Below are 27,539 nucleotides of genomic sequence, written 5' to 3' on the forward strand. Positions count from 1 at the left end.
CAGGCAACAGCCTCTGACCGTGGGTCAGCTTTCAGCGCCACAGCAACCCGGTACTTACAGGCAAACAGCAAACCTGTGATGGTGTGATGAGTGCCCTGGAGAGAGGGGAAATTAAGCCAAGTTAAGGATAAAAAAGGAAATGTTTATAGTTAAAGTTTAAACTGACACACATTTTAGCCCTATTCTTGTCTCCACACGTGTCTCATAAGCAGCTTGTAATATAAAAAGTGTATCGAGTATTTCTTAGAGACAGAAACTACACACACAGACTGAACTGTACTGCACCATAGAAATGTACTTATTTGTGTTATGGTGATGAAATGTGATGTCTAATCCGTGCACACACACATAGTTGCAGTTACAGAATAACAACACATCTTTACAGTGTTACAAATGCACAGATCAGCCCCCACCCGTGTGCGTATACCTGCACCGTAGTTGTTCTCTCCATGCTTGTCACATTAGTGCTGCAGGTATGCGGTCGCCACCTCAAAATGTACGGGCCAGCGTGTCTCTGTCTCACTGTTAGCGAAAAGACCAAAGAGATACGTTTACTTTTTGTGTAAAAATGAATGATATAGGAAAGTCAATGCTTCTTTTGTCAACTTTTTTAACTTGTTATCAGCTTGATTTGAAGAACTAACTGCTGTTTCATCTGTGACTTCAACATTTCAGTGAGTGGAATCGAGTGCAAAAACCAAAATCATGCATTTGAAATTGATTAAGCCTTAAAAGTCAGGGGCGGGAAGGCTCGGCTTACGCTAATTCGAGTTACTATAGTGGACCTGTGGGATTATCTATCACATAATAAAGCTTCGAGCCGACTGACTTATTCAAGTTGAATGTTTTTATATTCTTACCAGGAGTTTGTTCAGTTGTTTAGTGTTTCTAGACCCACTCACCATGCTGAGGCCACTTCCAGAACACCTTCACCTGGAGCTGGTTGTTATGGTAATGAGGGGCGGCGACCTCCAGCCGCAGGTTTTCAAGGGCAACGGGGCTCAGAGGGGTTTCGGGGTGAGGGAGAGAGGAGGAAACCGGGAGGTCAGAGGAAGAAGGAGAGAAAGAAGAGATCGAAAGAGAAGAGGGAAGGGAGGATGAAGAGGAAGAGGAAGAAGAGGGGAGCTCATTGGAGAAATCGTCGCCTTTGGTCGAGTCTGGTCGAGAGGACGGAGAAAGAGACGGAGGAAAAGAACTCAGCGTAAAACTTTACTTTTGTGTGTCTCTGTGGATTACATATTGACCATGTGCATGTTTTGTGTATACAGACCTGTTACACAGCACATGGAACCTATACTGTGGCAGAAATATCATAAACTGGTAATGAGACTGCAGCTGGTAGCTAGCGGAAACACTCCTTGGCTTTATCTGGCCTAACTGACCCTCATTAGCGATGAGCAAACAGCTAATACGCAGAGACTATGTAAAAATATTAATACTCCCAAATTATGAATGGCAGCATGTTCCATATAAAGTTGTATGTGGTTTGGTAATAGAGCTGCAGCTGGCTATAATCCTCTGCTGAGCTGACCCGATAGGTCACCTATAAATACCTCTGTTGCCTGGAAGACCATTAACATCACCAACTTTCCACTGTACTCTGTGTTTCAACAGCGCAGCTGTATGTAGACAGAATATGTCGAGAGTCAGCAAACGAAGCAGCCCTGAACTTACAGGAAAATCATTAACTCAATAACGTATGGCTCTGCTAACAAACAGCTTCTGTAGACTGTGCTGCATAAGCAGTATTTGCTAATTTCATGACAAGCTAGCAATGACATATTCAAAATAAGTAACTAATAATTGCTGGCTTTCTTGCTGAATCGCAACAACACTAAAGTTTAAACTTGGCCAGGAAGGCTGCATTTATTTAGCACCTCTTATATTTGCAATGTTTATTTCCACATGACAAAAACTCTCCAAAATCCACTGAAGGCTCGATGGTAATCATCCAAACTGTTGATAGAGATGGCTTGGATTTATGGTAAACCATGTAATGCAAATGCACAAACATTTACACCTAGAAATAATTACTGAAAATGAACTACAGCTGTGAGAAGCAGTGGTGCTGCCATGCACTCTCACACACTCAAGTCCCACCACAAAAAAAGCACATTTATACTTGACTGAAATTCAATGAATGCTTCAGACGTTTTGGGAAATATGCTTTCTTGCTGACAGTTGGAGGCTCCAGGATGGCGCTTGCACATAACCCCACCCCGCTGTGCAATTTTACTCTTTTTGCATTGAAGAAATATACTTGGCATTTTAACTGTAAAGTCAAATCACCTGGCCCCACAGGACAGCTGTTTGCTTTCATTACCTGCATGAGGGATGGTAGTGAAGACAAGCTGCGCTCTAGGACTCTTCAGTCTCTTCTGACCCCAGTAGGCCACCGTCTGGACAGAGAGCAAGTAGGAAGTCGCAGGCGGTAGACCGTGCAGCCACACTTCACACTGCGCCTAAAAGACAGGAATAGAAAGAATGATTATAGAGATGGAATTTGTCTTTTTTTTGCACGTGTAGTCCAACACATTAGCAATTTATCAGTCTGTACTGATGCAGATTTACTAGCTAAATCTGGACAGGGATCACGTAAAGAGTGACAAAAACACTAATGATACGTCTGCTGCAGACGAGGTCCATGAAAACCTGCTAACTTTGATACGTCGTCAGCATCATCGCCATAGAAACCCAAGTTGTCTCCATCGTCCCTCCGCAGGACTGACAGTCCAGGCCTGTTCTGCATTAGCCTGCTGTTTGACTGACAGCTCGTTAACAGGCTCTCAGTCAATCAGGTCTGTTTGTCTGCGTGGACTGGTACTAGTCACAACAAAGAGATGATCGCATGATAAATCTGTGTGTGTGTGTGCTTCCTGCACACAAAGTGGGGTAAAAGGATTTCCATTACCTTCGAGATAGACAAAACATATGCCTTGTACAGCTGTGTGTGTGTGTGTCTACGTGTGTCGTTTGTGTAGCGGATAGAGCGAGAGACGTTTGGGATAATGTCAGTCGACATTACATGTAAGAAAGCAATGAACTATATATTTAAAAGCACTGATACAGCAGAGGTTTTTTTCACATTCGAGTGCTTCCTCTGAATTCCCCACTTTACCACGAGGCTTAAATGCTAGCTTTCTCCACTCCTGCAGAAATTCCTGATTGACAGGATATGTGTTTTATCCCAATCCTGGGAATACAACATATTGTGCTCGCAGACTGCTTTCTGTGATATGAAAAGTTTCACACAACATAGCTATGTTAGCTATGTTGTTCTGGGTATTACCTACCTGTTGTGATTCTGATTTGTGTGTATGTGTGTGTGTTTGTAGATGCAGCTGCAAGTAGGAAACACTAGTTAGGGGGGGCTCATTTAAATTCCAGACCTCCCAGCCAAGCAGAACAGAGGACCAGACTACAGATAAATAGCTCCACCAGGATCAGTCTGGGATCGCCATCACTATTTAGCATAGCTACGTCCATATGAGTGTGCCGCACTTTGATGTTTATGCTTGAGCTTTTTGTCTGAAGTAAATGTTAACATCGTACTTCAAAAAGAGCATCTAAAGCTGAAGAGTTTCGTACAAGTACTTTGATTGTGTTTACCATTTGGAGGAAAAAATGTTCAGTCAGTGCACAGGCTACCATACCTGTTACGTCAAAGCTGTAATATCTGTGTTATTTACTGTGATTATGGGTATTTTGGTACTGCTGACTGGACTTAACTGCATCATAAGCGTATTTCATCATCATCATCATCATCATCATTCCTATAATCAGGATAAGAAAATCCTCCCCTTTAAGTATTACGGCTGCATTAAATATAATTTAAACAGTACATTTTAAAAAATCTTTCACAAGTTAGAAGTCACTGAATTAAGCAACAAAACAGCAATGTGTTACTTTGTAAACTGACTTCATATCCCATCATTCTTTGCATTTCATTCTTGCACCACATGAGTACAGATCGTTTTTAGCATCTATACATTGGAGCTTTATCAATTTTGGTGGAAACGTTTCACAAACATATTTAACAAAGATAAAGAAGAGCATGTTTTTTTTAATGGCTCATTATTTGAATCCACATCTTGAATTAAGATGCACATTGTGTCATTTGAAGGATGATTCAAAGTCCTGTTAATGTTTGTAACGCTACACCTCAGACATGCGGAGTACATAATGGGTTTTTATGAGTTGTCAAAGTTTGCTACTCCAGCACAGTAGCTGAATCAAATCCTGTTTAAGTTTAAGTGTTTAAGATTTTACTGCACAGGCCTGTAAAACCACCATAGCAATCACAACGAGGACCGTGTGTGTGTGTGTTTACGTGTTTACATATTATTGTGGGGACCAAATAAACAATGTTTACTACACTTGTGGGGACCAACAGTCCTTATGGGGACAAAATCCTGGTCCCCACAAGTTTGAAGGCATTTTTAAGCTAAGACTTTACTGATCCCACGGCGGGGAAATTTGTGCATTACCTCACCTGAGGTAGAGACTCACAATGCGGTTTTAGTGAAAGGGTTACAATTAGGTTATGGATAGGTTTAGGGTAAGGGTTAGGGTTAGGCATTCATTTTTGGGTTGGACAAGGGGCTAGGGAAAGCATTATATCAATTAGATGTCCCCACAAATATATGAAAACCTGTGTGTGTGTGTGTGTGTGTGTGTGTGTGTGTGTGTGTGTGTGTGTGTGTGTGTGTGTGTGTGTGTGTGTGTAAGGTGCGTGTCTTTACAGGCATAATAAAACCTCTCATGTGCAGCTACACCGCTTGTGTATTCAGGGTATGTGGTGTTATTGTGCGCTGTTATACTTCACAGGAAATATATAATATATGTCCTACATCTTATTCCTATTCAATTCAATTTTATTTATATAGCACCAAATCACAACAACAGTTGCCTCAAGGCGCTTTATACTGTAAGGTAGATCCTACAATAATACATACAGAGAAAAACCCAGCAATCATATGACCCTCTATGAGCAAGCACTTTGGCGACAGTGGGAAGGAAAAACTCCCTTTTAGCAGGAAGAAACCTCCGGCAGCACCAGGCTCAGGGAGGGGCGGGGCCATCTGCTGCCACTGGTTAATGACACTGTACTGAAAGGTGGTTGCTCACATGATACACAATAAATAGGAGTTTGAGGTAGTGAAAATAGAATATTGATCTTATTAACTGATTTTACAATTTTCTTGCTTACAAAGCCAACTTTGCAGAAAAGAAAGTCCCATCCATCTGTTATTGCAGATGAATGAAATGCAGCCATTTGTTTATGCATAACTGTCTTAAGGTCCCGTCACCGAACTTCAATAAGGTCTAGACTTTGACTAAGCCATTGCAACACTCCACTCTTTTTTTTCAGCAAATCTATCGTGGCCAATATGGTGTCACTGTCTTGTTCCATGACCCACTTTAGGCCAAGTTTTAGCTGTCAGGCAAATCTGACTTGAGAATATTTTTGTGTACAGAGGAGTTCATGGTCAACTTAATGACTGTGAGGGGCCCAAGTCCTGTGGCTGCACAACAAGCCTAAATCGTCACCCCTCCACCAACCTGCTTGACAGTTGGTATGAGGCGTTTGTGCCCACATGCTGTGTTCGGTTTTTGCTAAAAATGGTGCAATGTATCGCAGACAAACTTTTCCATTTTTGTCTTGTCTGTCCAAACGGCATCGTTCCTGAAGTCTTGGGATTTGTTCCGATGCAATTTTGCAAACCTAAGCTTGCAGCCTTTTCCTGATAGCACTTCCAAACAAGCTACACATGTTCAGTCTTTTTCTAATTGCATTGCCATGAACTTTAACATTTAACATGTCAACTTAGACGTGTATAGTCTGACATGTAGGGTTTGTAGTTCCTGTGAACACTGCACACTCTGACCTTGGAGTGATTTTGCTGGGACGTAAGTGTCTATTCATGGGAACACTGGCAGCTATCTTGAATGTTTTTGTCTTGTGAATAATCTTTCTCACTGTAGAGAAATGGACTTTCAATTGTTTGGAAATGACCTTATAGCCCTTGTTCCAACCATCACTTCTCTAAGATCATGGCTTTTCTTTCCTCTTTGGCATTGTGTTAACACACACCTGAATGCTCCAAACCAACAGACTTCTGCTTTCACAGAGGTGCTCACTCATGCTGATGATTAGTTAATCAAGCGTATTTTATTAGCATCTCTGGCTCTCTTCCACAGTGTGCCTTTGTCCTGTCTTCCCCCCCCCTCACCCCAACAGGTCGTGGCAGATTGCTGCCCCTCCCTGCTGGAGGTTTCTTCCTGTTAAAAGGGAGTTTTTCCTTCCCACTGTCACCAAAAAGCTTGGTCACAGGGGTTTAAAATGGTAAATTGCCTGTATTTGTATAGCGCTTTACTCAGTCCCTATGGACCCCAAAGCACTTTACACTACATTCACACATTCACACACTGGTGATGGCAGCTACATTGTAGCCACAGCCACCCTGGGGCGCACTGACAGAGGCGAGGCTGCCGGACACTGGCGCCACCGGGCCCTCTGACCTCCACCAGTAGGCAACGGGGGAAGTGTCTTGCCCAAGCACACAACGACCAAGACTGTCGGAGCCGGGGATCGAACCGGCAACCTTCTGATTACAAGACGAACTGCCAACTCTTGAGCCACGATGGCCCACGATTTAATCTAATTGTTGGTGTTTTCTCTGTTTTCTTTGTATAACTGTAGGGTCTTTACCTTACAATATAAAGGCAACTGTTGTTGTGATTTGCCAGTGTATAAATAAAAATAAAAATGAGTTGAACTGAATTGAATAGCAGCACCTGAGTGCTCTCAGTTTCTGTTAAGACAGTAAGTACCTACATACTGCTGAGGTTGGATTTACCTTATTATGAAATGTGAAACGTTATATTTGAAAGAGTGCACTTTCTTTTTCACCTTTTTCAGAGCCTTAAGAAAACAGATATATCTTGAAACATCATGAAAATTGAAACTGAAACGTTTCAACGTCCACTTACTATATGTTTATGTTCTTGAAATATTCTAAGCAAAGAAACAAGATAAATGACCACATTTTTTATTTGGTATAATTAAGCTTGTAGAAAGTTGACTTACCCCCTGAGTCACTCTGCTGTTGCTCTCCTTCCTACCCTGTGCTGGTGTGCGTGACTGTGCAGGTCGTGCGTGCGTGTTACTGGCTACTGTATGCGTGTGCGCTTGCAGCGTGTGTTTGTGTTTTTGTGCTGCGTGCGTATGGCGAGACATCCAGGTGATTCGGTAGTTGTGCACAGGGAGGTCTCCTTCCTTGGGGGGCTCCCAGCGTAATAAGACCGCCACTGTGACGCCACTCTCCATCGACCTTAGGAGGCAAAATTTATGCAACGTTACGGCGTAAGTGTAAACAGTCCCATTAAGGAAGAAGCAAAAAGTGCAGCGCTTCCCTAACAGTGAAAATGATTCTCTGCTTGTTTGTCAGCTGCTTTCAGCATCGGGTTTACAATCTCTATCTAATCTCTATTTACTCCCTGTATGTATAGACGAGGCTCAGACACTTTATATCATGCTGAACAGAAGCTACAATTTAAGTCATCACCTCTGTTATTAAATGTTATTGGAATATCGCTGTTGATCCAAGCCATGGTCTGAACTTTAAATGACCTTGTTTTGCAGAATGAAAAATAGAGAAGACACCGAAGGATGTAATTGAACAAGGGCAAACTGTAATTTCAGCTCATATACACAATCACACAACAGAAGACGTGTTTTATAGGGCTGACCACAGTTTATGACTGATTTCCCAGCTGCAATGGTAAATAGATGTATTTTAAAGATTATATATAAAATGATGCATCTGATAATCCTTCACTGACATAGCTTTTTAGATACCTTTCTGTGAACTGGGACGCTGATTGTGTCCTATTCAGTGTCTGGTTGCTCACTCTGACATTCGTGGGCGGTTCTGGGGGCGAAGGGTCTGCATAGAGACACAGAAAGAAAAACATATAGTTAGGCAATGTTGCAGTTCTTTTTTCTTTCACTTCACTTGACCCCTGACCTCTGCTGAAGTCGCTGGGGTCCCAGTGAAGACAAGGCCATCACCCTTCTCCAGTTCTCTCTGTCCTCCACAGCTCTCTGGGACTCTGCCTGTCCACTCTTGGATGTTGTCCTCCCATCTCTTTCTCTGCCTACCTTGTCAGCTCTCTCCTGGTGTGTGTAAGAGAGGGTGGGTGAGAGCAGATAATCCAGGGGGAGTTCAGCTGTAGGACCAAACCAGCTGCCTGTGTTTCCATTCATGAGAACGGCGCCTGTGGGCTTGTCATCCAGTCGTTTGATGACTCAAACAATGTTAGTGGTCCCCCCAGCCAATCACAGCAGATGGCCCCGCCCCTCCCTGAGCCTGGTTCTGCCAGAGGTTTCTTCCCGTTAAAAGGGAGTTTTTCCTTCCCACTGTCGCCAAAGTGCTGCTCATAGGGTTTTTTTCTGTAGGGGTTTTGCTGAAGCCTGCCTGTTCTTCAGCAACAATAGACTGCTATGGACACAACACCTTAGTTAACACTGTCACTGACTTAACATGTTACTATTTAAGTAGAATTACATAAAATAATGTCAGATTACTCAAAGGACCTTTTGTTTTCTTAACCAAAATCCTTTAGCTCTTATTAAAAAGACATTCGTTTATTTAAAGATTCCCATAGGACACCTTAAAAAAATTCTATATTTGTTCATGTATTTCTTTTTTACAACTATTAATTGTCTAAAAAAAAATCATAAAATTTAATTTTTTTTCTTCTGATTAAAACCCCAGAATCTATAAATTTGTTTTCATTTTTCTATATTAACTGTTAAAGTTTAACTACTGCACACAATCTATCTCTTGCTTCGTTTCACTCACAGCCCTTGAAGTTTTATGTTTCCAGACATCAAATTTGGACAGTGGAACATCCAAAAAGACAAACTGTGATTTTTATTTAACACCAAATTAATGTTAAAAAAGGTAACATTGCACATTGTGTTTTCTCTTTGGCAAAAAAAGGAAAAATAGCACAGTACAAGCTAAAGGCTTAATTTTTGTTGCTGGGTGTTAAAACCTGTTAATTTCTTTGTGTAATTTGTGTCTAAAGTTGACACTTTTGCAATTTAAATTCTGCCAAACTTTTGATATCAACAAAAGGGAAGAGGAGAGGAGTGAGTCCTTTGCAACAAAGACCTTTTACCAGCTTGACTTTCTTTTTCTCGGGGCTAAAAGCACATTTCCTCTTGGTTTGATTCAAGTCTACAGAGCCAATTAGATTTAAAGCATCAAAGGTGGGTGATACTGGAGAAACCTAACGTCCTTTTCAGTAGCTGCCACAACACAGACCAAAGGCCATCACTGCTGGTAACCGTATGAGTCTTTCAACAGTGACTCTGTATCTCATTAGAGCCCAAAATCCCTGATCCTGTATTTGATTAAAACTACAAAATGCATCTGATTAGAACTACATCCCCCATGGCAGGCCTCCCACAGCCCCAGGCTGTGCTTGGCTGACCTAAATGCAAAGATCAAAGTTGGGGCAAAACACTGGAAACTCCATGACCAGGACTGCTTGTGTGTATGCATACGTGGTGTTTTGTGTTACATCTCAGTGCCAGCAGTAATTGCCAGATGAGAATCAAAACATGTTCTTCTCTGAGGGCTTTTCCCATCACTCTCAATGAACTAATGTTTTATGTCATAAAGTGAAGACACCAAGATTACTTTTCTGATCCAAATATCCCTTCGTGATTACTACTGGCAGGTCCCACGTAACACCAACATTTTAACAAGATGTAAAGCGGTTTCCAAGTTTCACTCTGGTTAGCGTCAGGTCACCGTGCAGAAAGCACAACCCTCTTAACATCTGCCAGCTTCCGGATTTGTGACCCCTGACCTCCAACCTCTGACTAATCAGACTAATGAGGTAGAAACAAGACTCTGGCTGCCATCTGATGGTATTTGAAATGTTCAAGTGTGGCTCTAACCTTTAACCCTGGTTCTCAAAATACACTCACAAACACACACCGTGTCACAGAAGAAGAACTCAACATTTCGACACTGAGCTATTGCCTCTTGCTTGCACAGATATGGATTTTGAAGACTGATCACCCTTATTTAATTACTTTTTCTGTAGGAAACAGCCTGTTAGGTTTGCTTTGCATTAATACCATGTCTGTAAACTACACCATGTGATGGTGACTTAGAGGAGTAACTTCTTAAAGCCAGTTAACTTAGCAGAGCATAAATCTAGCTTGAAAAGCTAACCTGGTTCTGTCTGATTTACCAAAAAAAAACAAACAATTAGCACCTCTGAAGGTCATTTCATACAAAAGTAAGCCATCTACAGAGAATTCAGGAAGCTACTCTTCCCAGCAAATAGTCCCAAATATAACGCCCTCATAAAACACTAAGCAGTACGCTAAGCTTGTTTAGCTGGCTGCCAGCAGCAGAGTTCAGCTGGTGTTAAGCTTCTGCAACACCTTTGCAAAGAGGTGTTTCTGGGTCGTAGAGGGGCCGACCTCACAAATCTCAGCACCAGTCGATCCAATATCCTGTTGGAAAGTTTCCTCTCCTTTTCGGTTTCAGAGTGCGGACAATTTGAGCAGAGTGCAGGAAATAAAATCGTTTTTAACTTAACATTATTGGGCATCTTATTATCGACCCGTCTGCATTTGATGAAATCCACATTCTCTCGCATTTATTGCACACGCTCAGCGATTCGCTCGTCGTGTCCACAAAGCGATACGTGAACTTGCCTTTTATCACAGTTCTACCTGCAAATATCTTCTGTAAAGCCCAGCTACAACCCCGCTTACAAACCCTGCACTCTGCTTGCCACGGCACAGGTTGAAATGTTTATAAAAATTTCGTCTGAGAGGTGGAAAATGCTATCTCACACTGCTCTTCATAATCTCCCTTAAGTGTTCAACTGATAAAGAACCTTTTTCCACAGCTCCGTCCAACCTGAAGTCATTATTCACATTCAAACATGCTCTAGCCAATCCTGGCAGTGAATTCATATCACTAGCCAATCCTGGCAAAATACCAGTATGACCTAAGTCTGCTAAGCATTACAGCTAATACCTCCTACAGTGTGTGCGTTCGTGTGTGTGTGTGCGCTTGTCTTACTCTCACTTTCACCCAGTCTCTCAGACCTACATCAGGGACTTCACTCTGGCATCAAACCAACGGAGCGAGTCCTTACGCTTTGTGTAAATGCATGCATGTGTGCACACTTGTGTACATTTCGGTTTCCTGCTTGTGTTTTATAGACTGCCTGACAGTTTTTTACCTTATCCATCAACTCTGCGTGAACGACAGAAAGAGCACAGAAAGGGAGAGGAAGGAAAACATCCTGACTTTCTGACTCCTCCTGCGGGATGTGTAATATCTCTCATAAAATGACAAAAAATGAGTGCAAGGATCTGTGTTTTGCTCAGTGTCTCATGACAGAATATCAAAATTCACCGCTAGCTTATGGCAACATGCAGAGGCATCATCACTCACTTTGAGACGCTCATAAAAAACGAAGTATGTGTGCTTACCTTTACTGGAGATGTAGTGTTTGCTGGGTGTGGTGAAACCTCTGCTGCCGTGGCTGTTGATGGCTGCCACTCTAAACTGGTACCAACGCTGAGGTCTCAGATCTGACAGAATCGCATCTTCAGAGAGTGTCTAAACACACAAACGCATGGCACAATACGCAGGCTAGGTTTTTATATTTTAAGACATACAGGGCAGTGCTTACACCTCACCAGGAAGATATCAGATTGGCTCCAAAATCATTCTGCAGCATAACAACAGACCAAGAAATACATCAAGAGGCATGAGGACTATATGAGTTCTGCAAGTGACGATATGATCCCCACAGAGCTCTGATCCCCAACATCATGGAGTCAGACAGGCAAACATACAGAGGGGATCATTTTCAGAGGAAAAACAGTCAAGGCTAATATTGATTGATCTTTTTCTTTACTCCTAGTGTCTGTGCGAGTTAGAGGAATCATTTAAAACTATTTTTTAAAACACTCACTATTACAGACCTTTAAATCTTGAAAAATAGGCTTTTGTTTAAAAAAGAGAATATTCACTGAACTAGTTTAACACTCATAAGTTTTAAAAAGAGCGGTGGGTCTCTTGCAACTGCATGCATGGGCAGCTGGGCCCTGTAATATGAATTCAGCATACCCCGGGTATCCTCCTGTTATCTGGGTTCTCGCACTCTAACACTGGCAATCAGGATAATCAGCTGCTTTGTCTGCAGCTGTGTGAGGTATCTTTGACCCCAGCGATAACGCCGATGTTACCTGGATAAGATAAATTCCCGTGTTGGCCTTTGGTTAGCTTTGGTTAACCCCTGACAGACTGATGTTGTTCTTCTCATTTATATGAATTAAGGTGGGCTAATTAAATGACACGACACAAACTGCATCCTCCTAAACACCTCTCTAATACGATTCTAATCAAAAGCAGAAAATGACTTCTTTCAGGAAGGATTTTTGAGTGTTCAGCTGCAAAAACAAAGTTGTACATCCTGTCAGATGATGTCAGATAAACACTGTCAGGCTGGAATTCCTCTGATAGTGTTGAAATGAAACGGTTTATCCAAATTATGGTTAAAATCTTTAAAGATTAATTTGTTTTGTCTCCTTGACAGTGCAAATGTGACTGCTGCGGCTCAAATCTACTCATCCACAGTCGCACACACACACACACAGACACACACACGCGCACACACACACAAAGACACGAGCTGCCATCTATTTAAGTCCATAATGAGCATTCAGTCATTCAGAGTCAGCCGGTGGAATGACTGTGGCTGCCTGTGGTTCCTTTTTAAGCTCTGCTTATTTACCTAACCTCACACAGACGCACACACACACACACACACACACACACACACACACACACACACACACACACACACACACACACACAGCGTTTACCCTGGCAGAATGGGAGACTGACTGGGGTGGAGAGGTTTAGACAGCAAGGCAGCAGACTGATGAGGTGGAAACTAAGTCTAACATCCATCTCCATAGCTGAGAAGTTTCATCATTCAAGGCAAATTGAGAGTTATGAGGTAAAGATATGTTACAAACTTTGTGGGGCGGCTCCACTTTTAAAGGCACAGGGAGCCAGTTTCACAGCCGAATGACTCTACAACTGTCCCAAATAATCATCAATAATCATCACATCATGTAACAACCCCCAATAACAGACACAAACATAAGGCTATTATTAGGACAAGTCCCCTCCTTAGTCTATGATAAGTTTACTTCTTAATTGTTATGTAAATATCAGTTTTTCTCACTACTTAATTAGCACATGGAAAGTGACTATTAACCATTTACCATGGCTACAGTAGCCCATGGAGAGGCGTGGTCTTCACTGGGGTGAATGCCGATGTTCCAGCGGGACTGGAGTATGTAAACGACGGGCTCCACGCTGACATTGAACTTCGACACCCACATCACCTTCACACGACCCTCCGAGTCCTCCAAAAAGCTAATGTCTCTTCGAGGCTTCAGAGGGACACCTGCGAGGACAGACCAGGTTACAAGCTAGTTGTTACATATCAGTATAACTCACTTGACTAGTAACATACTGACATTACAATTAGATGACACAGAAACATTTGGACAGTTATGGGAGTTCCCGGGACGACTTAGACACACACTATGATGCATTTTGCCTTATTAAGTCTAATAACTGGGGTCTAATGACTCATTTACAGTCTATCTATCAAAACCACTTGATAGGACGATCAGTAACAGCTACCACATTATGCTTCACACAAACTCCAAAAGTTGCCTTTACCTTTGTACAGATTGGCTGGGGCTTGGCAAGTATGTCCACAGCTATTGGAGCAGCACTTCCTGGGGGAGGGGCAGTGCTGGTCTGACGAGCAGCTCTCCACGCAGGCCGCGGCAAATCCTGTGGCTCGCTGAGGCGGAGGGCAGTCTCCCTGACGAGACGACCTTAACGAGGCCAGAAACTCCCTGCTTGTCACACACTCTGTCTGCTTCTGAGAGTAAAGCACGGTGGGTGTAATTATTATTACAGTTGACACATCACAGAAATAACACACAGTGTATAGGAACACACACGAGGCCACAAAAACACACAGTAAGGGTGAAAGCGCTTCCTGTGGTATACTCCTACTGTCTGTTTAAAGGCTGGTCCAAAAAGCTACATGTGTGTGCTTGTGCATGCGTGTGCGTGCGTGTGCGTGCATGTGCGCATTTCTCTGTTTGTGCAGACAGCTGTAGATCAGGAAAATGTAAACACAAGCTTTCACTAATAGCTCTGAATTACCCTGTGTTCATAACCAGCGAGCCAATCAGCCATCCCGCGAGTAACACGCTTCAGCTATTGTGATGAAAAACTAATCTCTCAGAAAGCCACAGAAACCGGCTTTACAAATAAACAGGCCACACACACTCACACAAAATGCACATAAAACTGTTGCACAGTGTCCTATGTATACTAGAAGTGCACAAAGCTTTATAAAAACACACACAAACGCTCATTTATTGCACAAGGTCAAAACAGCTTTGTGGTGCCAACAAAAGCGTGCGTCTGCAAAGAACGACAATGCCACCGAGGCTGCCGAGACTTGCACAAGAGCACAAAAACGCCACGCACTGTTTCCGTCTTACCTCGCAAGACTTTGGAGATGCCACCTTCCTGGTTTCCCACAGTTCTTTGCATGGCTGAAGGCACTACACATAACCCAACACAAAGGAAGAAAACAGAAAAAAACAAAAAATTAATAAAATAAGAAAATATGCACGAGGCACATTTCAGCATTTTAGCACATTCATGTAGATTCCTGCTCAGCACAAAAGCTGGAGGCTCCATCCAAATCGAACCTGCTAACACCTGTAAAGATTCAAATTAAACATCTGTAATGTTTCCGTGATGCAGGGTTTATGTATTTGGACCATTTGATTCTGGTTTATTTAATATTCTAAAGTTCAGCTGACGTTCCTGGTTTTGGTTCTTATTGTTGTGTCTCTGCATTGTGTAGTATTTGTATATTCTGATCTTGGTTTTGTCATCCAGCCTTTATGTTTCTTTTTCCGCCTCCCCCGTGTTCCACGTTTCATGTTTAGTCACTCTTGTCTTCGTATCTGTTTATCTCTTATCCCCTCGTGTTTTGTGTCTCCCAGTCCTCGTGTCAAGTTTGCATGTCTCCATCTTGTTGTTAGTTTCATAGTCTCTAACTCGTGTGTCAATCTGATTAGTGTCAGCTGTGTTCCCACCTGTGACCCGTTCCCGTTCGTTATCCTTTGTGTGTATATGTAGTCTCAATCAAAAGTTTAAAATGGCAAAAAATGCATCGTTTTGCATGGTTGGATCTTAACAAGGTTCCAAGTAGAGCTTCAATATGCAACAAGAAGAAAGGGGAAGGGCGTCTACTGTCTGGAACTGTTGTCCATTTCTGTAAACTTCCCTTGCCATCCATCCCCAAAGGTTCTCAATTGGATTTATATCAGGGGAACATGCAGGATGGTCCAAAAGAGTGATGTTACTCTCCTGGAAGAAGTGCCTTGTCCTTTATGGCGATATTTACTGTAGTGTTGTCCTGTTGAATAACCCAGTCGTTACCACAAAGATGAGGGCCCTCAGTCATGAGGGATGCTCTTTGCAACATCTGGACACAGCCAGCTGCCGTTTGAAGCCCCTGCACCTCCTGAAGCTCCGTTGTTCCACTGAAGGAAAAAGCACCCCAGATCATTATGGCGCCCCCTCCACTGTGGAGCGTAGAAAACATCTCAGGTGGGATCTGCTTGTCATGCTGGTAACGTTGGAAACCATCAGGACCATCAAGGTTACATTTGTTCTCGTTAGAGAATAAAACTTTTTTCCACCTTTCAGTGTCCCATGCTTGGTGCTCGCTTGCAAAGTCCAAATGGTCAGTTCTGTGGCGTTCAAGGAGACGAGGCCTTTGAAGACATTTTTGTGTTTTTGAAGCCCTTCAGTCTCAGATGCGTCTGATGGTTATGGGGCTGCAGTCGGCACCAGAAACGGCCTTAATTTGGGTCGAGGATCGTCCAGTGTCTTGACGGACAGCCGATTGGATGCTTCGGCTCAGTGCTGGTGACATTTTTTGCATCTTCCACTTGAGTTTTTGTTCCATAACCCTCAGGATCATTTAAGAAATTCCAAATGACCATCTTACGGCGTCCCACCTCAGCAGCGATGGCGTGCTGTGAGAGATCCTGCTCATGCAGTTCAACAACCCGATCACGTTTAAAAAAGGGAAAGTTTTTGCCTTTGCCATCATGAAAGTGTGACTACTTGACAGAAAAGGACAATGAATCCACAGATTCACCTTTTAAAGGCAAGTGGTCCTAAACTGTTGATCAGCTGTAGATCAGCCTGTTTCAGTTTAACAGTTGTTTTTAATAAATTGCTCAAAAACATGTTTTGTCTCACTCCCATTTCTTCTTGCTGCATGTTGAAGCTCGACTTGGAACCTTGTTAAGATCCAACCATGCAAAATAGGATTTTCTGACATTTTTCAATTGTTCTTAAACATCAGATCGGGACTGTATTGTCACTCCCTTATTGTAAGTAGTGGTTCCGACTGTTTGGTTTCCCTCTCTGTCAGTGAGTCAGTTTATTTTGTTTTGTGACGTTATGTTGTTGTTTTTGTTGCCTGTTTTTTCAGCATTGACGCTGTGATTTTTAGTTCAGTTCTGCGTTGCTGAGTCCTACGTTTTGGGTCCATAACACTGCCTGCCACACACCTACACCTGCAGATATGACAACATCTGCTGTAATTCATGCACAATCCATTACCGACTCTTTCTGGCACAGAGGAGTGTCTTTTTCGTTCCTGAGCTCCAGAACGACTCACAGAGCAGCAAATTGTTGCTCAAACTCACTGAGAGATGGTTAATGAGCATTAGACGTGTTGGCAATCTCACTTCATTACCTACACCATGCTAGCTGTTTCCAGCCTCCCTGCACATCCAGCCTGACCTGCTAGAGTGTAACCTCTCCTCTACGCCAGAGGAGAATGAGCACATTTCCCAAGCTATTCCTTGAAAATGGCTGAGGACTAAAGAAATATTAGCAAGACAAATAATAAATAACAAAGTGTCAGATGGTTTTAAGATTTGTAGAAGCAGATCTCAGTGTCCATGACTGTAAAGAAACACACGCTCCAGAAGCACGCACTCATCTGGTTTGCCACCTCAGTGAACTGGTGAATGATGGCTCTTACCAAATTAAAACCAGACAACGTATAAAAACTGCGGTTTCACCCTCACCCCCCCTCAGTCTCTCTTTTCTCTCTGTCTGTCTGTCTCCTTCAACTCCCCGGCGTGCCTGGCTTCAATCACTCCTCCGGTTTATTCCAACTCACTGATTCCAGAAGGAGAAACAGAATTAATGAAATGGCATCAGAAGTTTATCTTTGCACAAATTAATGGCTACCCCTGGATGAAAATGTCTTCTGTACAAAGCTCGTCTAGACTGGGTTTATTTTTAACTTGACTCATCTGTCGAGTGATGCTCGTGGATGTGAAAAAAAAGACGAAAGTGTCAATTTAAGAAAGAACAAATTCGAAGCTTCGACTTGATGGTTGGATCTTCAAAATCTCCTTTTATTAATCATATCTGCAGCGTTACAAAACCTGGAGCTCAAATGCTTCATATGAGTCAGTGAGCACATGTGTGCATTGGTTTCCTGTCTTTAAGTCATTAACCTCTTCCTGCTAATGTCACATATCACAGAAGAATACTGATCAGGGATGCAACGACAATTAGTCAACAATTGGAGTTTTCATTAACTGGCTAATAATCAGGTAAAGTGACTAATTAAAAAAGATAACCGCCAGTTTCAGCCTTCAGCTAAGTTATGTTAATATTTTCATTTTTGTAAATTATTGTAATTATTATAAAATTTGTAACCCTGCAACATTCGGCCTTTTTTTTTCCTTCTTTCGCTGAAATATTGGATTTTCTTCACTCGACTAACACGAGTAAATGTAAATGGCTGACGGCTTCGCGCAGGCAGAGGGAGTCTGTGTACGGAAGCTGCGACGTGCTTTTATGGGGAGCGAATAAATGTGATAAATTGCTCTTTTAAGAGAGTTGGTTGTGAGTTGATGCACACAATTTGTTCATCTGTCACCTCTGTGTGGTTTTACATGGGGAATCAAGAGATGCAGTTGTTTTGACCTGAGATCTTGGAATGGGAGGAAACATGTTACACAGACCGACCTCTCAATTTATCAACACTGTGGCAAAAATCTCATTTTTTCTACTTGTTCTGTTTGGGTTTGCATTCAGAACAGCTCACTGAATTGTGATGTGATGGTCGGTTCTCTTTACACTAAAACGTGTTCGAACACTTCAGTCATTATTCGAAGAAGCAAACCTCAAACCTCAGCAGCCACCTCGAAGCTTTTGTCTGCAAAGAAAATCTAAGGCAAGAAGAATTACTCATTAGTTATTTCATCGGTGATTTTTCTCCTTTGCTAGTTAATGATGTACTCCAGAAAGGGTGAGGAGACACTAAAATAACACACACACACACACACACACACACACACACACACACACACACACACACACACACACACACACACACACACACAAATGTAACTAGATCCTTAAGTTTGATGTGTTTCTTCACAGAGCTCCCAGGGGTCTCTTCACTCAACCACGTGCTGCTCTGAGCTTATGGTTGTCAAAATCTCCCCAAACACACACACACACACACACACACACACACACACACACACACACACACACACTCAAGCACCACTTCCAAACCCAGCCCACCCCCTCCTTGCTGCCGCTGATCAGTAACAGAAATATCAAATTTTTCATTCCCCTTCTCCCATTTATTACTCACTCCTGTTTTTCTCTCCCTTTCTAAGCCACTTATTTTATAATCCTTTCTGTTCTTTTGTTCTTTCCATCCATTGTCTTCACATTATCGCTCTTTTTTTCTCCCACATGACCTCTGCTCCAATCTCTGTGCCATTATTCCTCTCCCCTCTCGTTCATCCTCCAACTTATCCTCTTCTCCTGCAATAAATATCACTGTAGTCGAGTGTAGAAGGTTGATTCGGTCTGGAGCACAGCGGCTCTATACTGTAGTGGTTTACACATTCATTTTACCAGCAAGACCTTCCAGTTTGGTCCCAGGAGAAGAAATCAATTTGGGGTTGCATCAGGAAGGCGTCTGCCAAATCAAACACGCAGAGCTACCTGCTGTCGTGACCGCTCGTGAATAAATACACAGTTAAATCCTACATGTAATGTTGTGCCATGCACATCTGCCACAAAACTGAGAACACAAATGTAGCAAGAGTGCAGCCAGTAAAATAATCATAGCAGGATAACTTGCTACTCCAGTAGAGCTATATATCATTTGAAAGCATGTTGGGCATGCCTGCAAAACAGAGTTTGGGATGTTAACCGCAGTTGTTGTTCACTAGTCAAAAAGGCAATAAGAACTCGGGCTTAGGAACCGAAAACCATGGAGCTAAGCACACGTCCATGACACTCACACTGGGCTCCATGTTATCCACCATGGTGGCAGATGTTGCTGGCAAAGATGCTGCTGATGTGGATCTGCAGTGGTGAAAGTGCAGAGCTCAACAGATGGTTTTTAGGGCCGTCTTAAATACTCCAACCCATGTCTTTTATCATATTCTAACATTTTTTTCCAGTGTTATAGATAACAGCACGGTGGCACAACGTTAGCACAAGAAAGTTCCAGGTTTGAGTCCACCAGCTGGCTGTGGCCTTTCTCTGTGGAGTTATACTCTCTCTGGGTACTCCAGTTTACACCCACGGCCCAGAGACATGTGGTTAATGGGTTCAGGTTAATTGGTGATTTTAAACTGGCTGTTATTGATATTGTTCTGTACTATTAAACAGTCTCTTCCACTTGTTGAATTCCGATGTTTTCAGTCACACAGGTGTGTAAAATCAACCAGCTACCCAGGCACTCTGCCTAACATTTGTGAAGGAATGGGTCACTTTAAAAAGATCCCCAAATAATAAGATGCATGAAATTTCTTCCCTCCTAGATATTTAATGTTTAGTTCAAGTGATTTTATTGCGAGCGTTTAGGAAGCACAATCACACAGCTGGTAGCTCTGCGTGTTTGATTTGGCAGATGTTTACTGATGAAACCCAAACTGTGTCTCCTCTCAGGACTGAACCGGTAGTCTGCTGCTTGTGAGATGGATGTATAAACCGGGAGGTACACGGTGCATAAAAGCAGCAAACCCTTTGCATACTCAGTGACTGCACTGATCAAATGTCCTGTGGGATTAAAGCCAACACAAAAAGTGTGCCTCTGGAGTTTAATGGCTGACCAGCTCCTGTAAGTGTAATGTGCAGGTGGCCCAGTGCTTTTGTCCATATAGTGTAGCTTAGATACACACAGACTGCCACACTGTGTGGAGGGATTAGGGCTCAAATGCAGGGCGCAGGAAGAAGACTTACTTAAGCGAGCCAATGTATTGAGGCTAACGCAGGAGTTAAAAGGTTAACTAAGTCCAAGAGACAGACAGACAAGCCAGGACCAACTATCTGTCTACCTATCCATCTAAATACACACACACACAAATACACAGGGGGCTGATGGGAGGATGACGCATAGAATGCAGGTGAAAGTGATTAACACAGGTGTATGGAAGCTCGTTTCCGTCACAAAAAAAGTATCCATAACTCGAAGTTTTGAGAAAAGTAACTCAAAGTTTCAAGTTAGCGCTGCCAATCGGTAATCTACATGAATGACGTCATTTCCTTGTTACCCGGAAGCTGAAGCCATCAGCTACAAATGCTACAGCTAAGCTACCAGTTTTACAGCCAGTCATGAATGTACAAATTGTATTTTCAGTATTTTCAGTGTGGCTTCACAAATGATGAAATCCTTGTGTTATTAGCTGAATCACAGCAAACGTACTCTCAAAAGCGCCAATTTGTTGCGATCCGGTTTTGAGTGCTCGTTCCTCTCCGCCATATCCTTCCAGGTAACAAGACAATGACCTCATTCACGTAGATTACTGATTGGCAGAGCTAACTCGAAATTTCGAGTTACTTTTCTCAAAATTTCGAGCTAACAAGTTGAAATTTCAAGAAAATAACTCAAAATGTCGAGTTAAGGATACTTTTTTTGTTTTTTGTGGCAGAAACGGGCTTCCATACAGGTGAGACCAACCAGGGAGACAGGAAGTAAAATTGACACAGGATATGAAATGAACATGAAACACAGAGATAAGAAGCATCACATCAGACATGACAACAGGGACAATAAAATCGGTACTAACAGAAAAACAAGAGGAAGCTAAAAGTGCAAAGAAGGAGTGAAAAGTAAAAAAAAGACTTGAACCAAAACACATTACTAGAAGATCTGCAACACGAAAGATAAATCAAGACTCAAATCCATGACATAAGATCCACAACGAAGATCCGAAGCTAAAAAAATCCCACAATTAAATCCATGTATGAAAACCAGGCACAGGACTCAGAGACTAATGGACCGAAGCTGGAAACGTGTGGCATGAAGGAGCTACACACCTTACACACTCAAATATTCCTTAAATGTAATAAATCACTGAAACATGCATCCACTGTATTTGTATAAGAGGAGCTGGAAGGCAAAGGGACACTGTAGGACTTGAAGGCCACATGATGAGTTACGTGTGAGAGAGAGAACGCAGCAGACGCAGCTCAGGTCAGAGGTCAGCGATGTTACTGTTTAACACAGCAACACGCTGTAACAAAGCCAAGATTAATGACTGTCTAGGTGTCCATGTGTGCGCATAGTTTGCAGAGGAGCTCTTCACATATCTCTGTAATAATTAATCACACACGCATACACCTCGTCTCTCAGCCCTCCTCCGGTCTCGCCCGCTGTTTTACGGCCTCACCTGCCACAATAGAGGGATGACAGCCGCACTCGGCAAGAGGGTGGAGAGGAAATGGGAGAGATGTGGTTTCGGAGGAGGGGGAGAAGTGAGTGTCAGTTGAAAAGGAGAGTGGAGATGAAAGACAAACAGTGAAGCAGGTCCAGAAAAAAAAAGGAGGGCGAGAGTGACAGAGAAAAGAAAGACAGCCACCAGATGTGCTTACTCTGCATACAGGCACTAGTGCAGGGGAGGCAACGTGGAAAACTGCTGCTGCTTATTTATGTGCTCATCCTGTCATCGGCTCTTCAGAGTTTATTTAGCTCGCTGTAACCTGTGGTACAAAGACACAGGTGACTAACTCAAGGAAAAAACAACACAAAGTGATTCAGTGCAACCTGGCGTTGACTCTCCTTCTGCACCGTTCTCCCCAAATATTTCCTTCATTTGCTTTTCAGTTGATGGAGGTGGAGAGCACCATCTTAAATCTTCCACAGCTTCTCATAGGCTTTCAGCTGGGTTCAGAGTCCACAGTGTATGAGTCACACCATATTCATATTCACCAAACCACTCGGTGAGTCTTCGCGTCCTGTGGATGGGGGAACTGTTATCCTGGAGGACGCCACATCCATCATTAGAAATGTTTTATCACTCTAGACTTCTAATGGGACACGTGGACCCGAAACCACAGCAGCAAGACTCATCCCAACGCAAAACTGGATGCCCTCATTTGATTGTTCATATTGCTTTACAGTGTGAATAGAATTTGGGTGATTTAGTTGACCGTTTACACAGTTTTAAATTAAAGTTGATATGAACTCTATAATTTATAAATAAATATGTAAATGTGTTTAACGGAGCTATACTGAATCCCCAGTGCAAGAGAGAGAGAGTGCTTTGTATCTTTATCCTGTTAAAGACATTAAAGCGCCATCAGTTTGTATCACCTTCAATCATCAGCTATTTCAGGAACTTGAAGGCTTTTTTCCAGGTAAAAAATAGCACCCTCTTGAAGTTTTCACCTGAAAGTAACCAAGCTGATTTCCAGCAAAGCTTACCTGTGCTAGACTCGGCCCTCTTAATGACAAACCTTGCTAAGACACATAATAACTTGTCTGTCATCAGGTTAAAGGTGTATTGTCAAATGAAAGTCTGCAAATCACTTCAGAAGACAGGAGGATTCTTTCTTTATTATCTAAATACTGACACGTGCATGCACACATGTGCACACACACTACGGGCTTTGTGGCATTTGAGTGAAAAGCAGTGGAACAAATTCCAAAAATCCCATTGAAAAGCATGTTAGACTTTTTCCAGACTTTTGGAAAAACATGCAAAACAATGAGAGCTAACTTAAGACGGCAGCTTGTGGGAGGAGGGAAAGGGCTGCAAGAAAGATGATAGAGAAACGGGAAGAGACTGGTATGAAGCATAGGAGCGAAAAAAGACGAATGCTTGTAGTTAGTTTAGTGTTTAACTTCTTCACCTCTCGAAGCACATGTGCCCACAAAGGACCTCTGACTGAATACTACCAGAACTTCCTCCCTTTTCCCATTCCCTAACCCTCTCTTTGCTTTTTCCCAATGAACAGATGCTGGACTAACAAAGTATGGACAATAACACTCACGTGTTTGCTGCCTGGTGGTGGTTAAACTATTTAATTTGACAGCTTGATAGAGTTAACTCTTTTAGCCAAGTACATGTTATATATGTACCAACCAGCAACTCTCGACTTGACAGCTATTTGACGTGTTGGCACAGCCAGGATGAGTGATTGGAAATGACTGTGGGAAAAGTGGAAAAGAGCTGAATATCAAAATGTTGCCAGGAAAGGACATGGAGGCTTATATAAGCTGTTGTTTGCAGCTGTTGCACTTCCAAAGTAAGCAAGACAGAAGGATCTCCTCTAAACTCTAAGGAGGAGAAAGGAAGAGTCCTGCAGACTGGACCGTGGAGTCAACTATTTGATAAGTGAACCCTTTACCATAGTCCTCGGACAGGTAGAGCTAACACAGAGAGGACGACCGTTTATGTTCACACAGCCCGTTTGGATTTGCCAGTCAATCTAACATGCATGCATTAACTTGTGTCTTTGGACATGGAGAAGGTGCAAACTTCACACAGAAAGGCTCCAGATATGATGCCAGCTAGCAATTCGGTGGCATGATTCCCATGACATGTATAACCCATCCTGCAGTGTTCTCTGGAAGTCTCCGGGTTGCAGGGGGGAGAATATGAAACTTAAAGGACGTGATGGAAGGGAAGGGCACCTCATCTGGTCCGGACAGCGACAGACTGATAGCTCTTACTCAAATCTGTGGGTACATGGCAGTTAATGGAGCGAATGTGAATTCTGCAATGTGTCTACAATTTTTCACGAATGCTCTGCAATGTACTGGAGTCTCTACAAATCCCACCTGACCTGGAGAATTGCTTTAGGAAACACCAGGAGATGCTGGAGTACGGAACAAGTACAAAAATGTAAATCTGCCACAGCTCTTATAATTTATGATAGATAGATAGATAGATAGATAGATAGATAGATAGATAGATAGATAGATAGATAGATAGATAGATAGATAGATAGATAAGATAGATAGATAGATAAGATAGATAAGATAGATAAGATCGATAAGATAGATTAGATAGATTAGATAGATAAGATAGATAAGATAGATAGATAAGATAGATAGATAAGATAGATAGATAAGATAGATAGATAAGATAGATAGATAGATAGATAAGATAGATAGATAAGATAGATAGATAAGATAGATAGATAAGATAGATAGATAGATAGACAGACCTACTGCAGTAAAGTCATGTAAATTCAGAGCAATAAATTAGATGGGAAGAATGATGGGATGATCACAATATAAATGAGCTCCTTTGTTCCTCACCAGATCTGTTTATTGTTAGACATCCTACTGTCTTAAACACCTGGTACACATTACTACATCTGCAATATGTATGTGTATGTGTGTGAGTGTGTACTCATATCTTTGTGGGGCCCAAAAATTGGAAGCTTACTATACTTATGGGGACCAAAATCCTGGTCCCAACGAGTTTGAAGGCATTTTTGAGACTCAAAATGTGGTTTTAGTGACAGGGTTTCATTTGGGGGTAAGGGGCTAGACAAGATATGAATACCCAACATTTTTGTGAGTGTGTGTGTGTGTGTGTGTGTGTGTGTGTGTGTGTGTGTGTGTGTGTGTGTGTGTGTGTGTGTGTGAGAAGTGAGAGATAAAAGCAGGAAATAGAAAGATAGAGGAATTGAGTGAGGGCTGTAGTTTAGTTTTTGTGAGCTCCCATGAAAGAGAGCGCACTGACGGTGTGACACAAACCATGTGTGTTATGGCAGCATCCGCCTGGTTGGTGTTTGTCTCCGACAGAGAGACGTATGCAACACACAGATATATATGAAGCTCTACTGAGGTGCATTCCTTTACCTGTGATCTTGTTTCATCACATTTTTTTATTCCTTTGTGTTTGTTGTGTAAAAAGGCCTCAGCTCACCGGAGCTACAACTTCTGAGAAATATAGAGTACTGTGAAAAAGACAAGCACCCACTCCTATGGATGGGAGTATGCTGCGTGAGCAGACAGACTGTGTTACATATGCTGAATGTCAGTAAGTCCATCTTTGCTCAGCTTTGCATTAGGGAGTGAAAAAGCAGCTGAAGGGAGACAAACATTAGTCCCAAATTGTTCCATAAAAGTCTCCATCAAAAGTTACTGAGCATGCTACACTGCCAAAAGGCTTTATGAGATCCTCCGGTCGAACGTTGAAGGTTAAGACTGAGTCATTGTTGTTAGATTTGCCTACCTAATAACCCTAAAATTGGGTTTATAAGCACAAGAAAATGTAGCTCCCGAGAGAAAGCGCCTGAAATCAGACATTCAGAGGCATGTTTTTCCTTCAACAGATCAACGGCTAACGACCAGTGGACTCCCTGCTACTTCCTCCCTTCTGAGTTTCTCATTCTTTTTTCTCTCAGAGTGAAATGATCTAGACCGCAGCTGAATATAGAAACGTGACCGATTCGGTTTTACAATATCAGCTAATGTCAGCTTATATTTTGGCTATAACTGCTTTTGGTTAATAAGAACATTTCAGATCAGTGTAACATCACATAGTTTATCCAGCGCAGAGTACAAATCCTAACAGTGTCCATCTGTCTGTTTTCTTCACTACTTATCCAATTTAGGGTCGTGGGGGAGCCGCGCTCCATCCCAGGGGGCAGGGTGCACTGTGAACAGGTCACCAGCCTATCCCAGGGACATCACAGAGACACAGACGATCGTTCGCTCCCACACTAAGACCTACAGCCAATTTGGGATCATCAATTCATGCGTGTCTTTGGACAAAAAGCAGTTTCTGAAGGCACACATGATGCTGGCTTTTAAGATCAGGTTTCATTTAACTGCAGCTTTCAATTAAGAAGGTTGTGTCTGTGTGGATGCATTGAGAATTTACTTCTGCCCACAAAAGCTAACTGTACGAGCAGTAACTGCAGCACTCAACCAAGACAAAACCTCACATGTGTGGTAGCTGCTTACTTCTACAAGAGCAGCTGTTGAAGCAACACCGGAGAATCAACGTTTTGGGATTTACTTACCTGGATGACTGAGCATGCATCAAGACACATACTGCACGTGCTCATGAGTATGTTCTATCGCCTTCGTGATGTGTCATAAACGCCACAGTCAAGTTGACAGCAAATACCTGCTGAGATTTTGAAACCTACATACTTGTAAAGTGAAAGAAACCATTTTTATATGTTTCTGCTCTTTTTTAGAGGAAAGGACTTTGTCGGGCTCACTGTGATTTTTCAGTATGTGTGTAGATATAGATATATATATGTATCCTGAACGTACGTTATTAAAAATAAACAGTACTGCATTGTTGCAACCTTTTCTGAGGAGAAGTCAGATTATCCCCAGAGTCATGTGGATATATTGAATGTTGCTGAGACGTTTCAGCGAGAACAATAATAGAGACCGTCTCACATTACAGCGACTGGAGTCTCTGGTGTGACCAAATCACTCTCAGCGATCCTTATCTGTCTTTCTGTATCTCACAGTAACCCGTTATCATGATCAGGGGTTAAACATCAAACCAGAATAGAGCAGACTAGAGTTCTCTTCATTTTTAGCAAAAACCTGTGAAGCAACAAGACGTAAACTGTGCAGCGTGCAACGCTCCCCGGGTGCATAATCAATAAAAAGCAGCAAAGTCTGAACATCTCTCAAACATCCAGTTAGCAAATACGCACACCTTGAGTGCATTAAACACTGCTGGACTTCTTTCGCTATGCAATTCGTTATTTTGATTAATCTTGGCAATTACGGCAGAGGACTAGGATATGTGCTTTTCTGCTCTAATTTATTTTGCTTGGCCTACTGCGGTGACTTTTACAAATTGGGCTGTATCCACTTTCAACAGGCTGTAAAACAGTAAGAATTAATAACTTTGCAATTCAAACAAGCAAGAAGAGACACGGTGCACGTCTGTGCAGTATCACGCTGTCTGAGAGGAAAACTGCGTCGACCTCCGCCGGCCAGTTTGAGAGACTGCCGCAATGCCGTGCCGGTATTCACACGTGTACAACAGCAAAACACAAAGACGTGGCTTTAAACTTCTGTTTCATATTTTCTGA

The 27,539-nt window shown here is 42.4% G+C and overlaps 1 protein-coding gene across 4 annotated transcripts in view; it reads right to left on the reverse strand.

Moving 5' to 3' along the window:
* The window catches only part of anos1b (anosmin 1b), a 59,078-nt gene that overhangs the window by 5,156 nt on the left and 26,383 nt on the right, over positions 1–27,539 (reverse strand). For 3 of the 4 annotated variants that reach the window (XM_085252620.1, XM_085252623.1, XM_085252621.1), the window contains exons 3-12: positions 14,654–14,716; positions 13,812–14,019; positions 13,346–13,530; positions 11,537–11,666; positions 7,862–7,949; positions 7,091–7,334; positions 2,324–2,462; positions 903–1,157; positions 428–522; positions 1–95 (exon numbers count right to left, since the gene is read on the reverse strand). The exon at positions 1–95 is cut by the window's left edge. In XM_085252620.1, the coding sequence (XP_085108746.1) occupies positions 1–95; positions 428–522; positions 903–1,157; positions 2,324–2,462; positions 7,091–7,334; positions 7,862–7,949; positions 11,537–11,666; positions 13,346–13,530; positions 13,812–14,019; positions 14,654–14,716 (1,502 nt within the window). The remainder of the gene's footprint in view (positions 96–427; positions 523–902; positions 1,158–2,323; positions 2,463–7,090; positions 7,335–7,861; positions 7,950–11,536; positions 11,667–13,345; positions 13,531–13,811; positions 14,020–14,653; positions 14,717–27,539) is intronic. The other variant, XM_085252622.1, reaches the window with a different exon arrangement.

The sequence above is a fragment of the Mchenga conophoros genome, linkage group LG17 (genome assembly GCF_057382185.1).
Source record: "Mchenga conophoros isolate Kocher_MC1m ecotype Shallow Benthic linkage group LG17, M_conophoros_male_GT1.1, whole genome shotgun sequence".
Lineage (NCBI taxonomy): Eukaryota > Metazoa > Chordata > Actinopteri > Cichliformes > Cichlidae > Mchenga > Mchenga conophoros.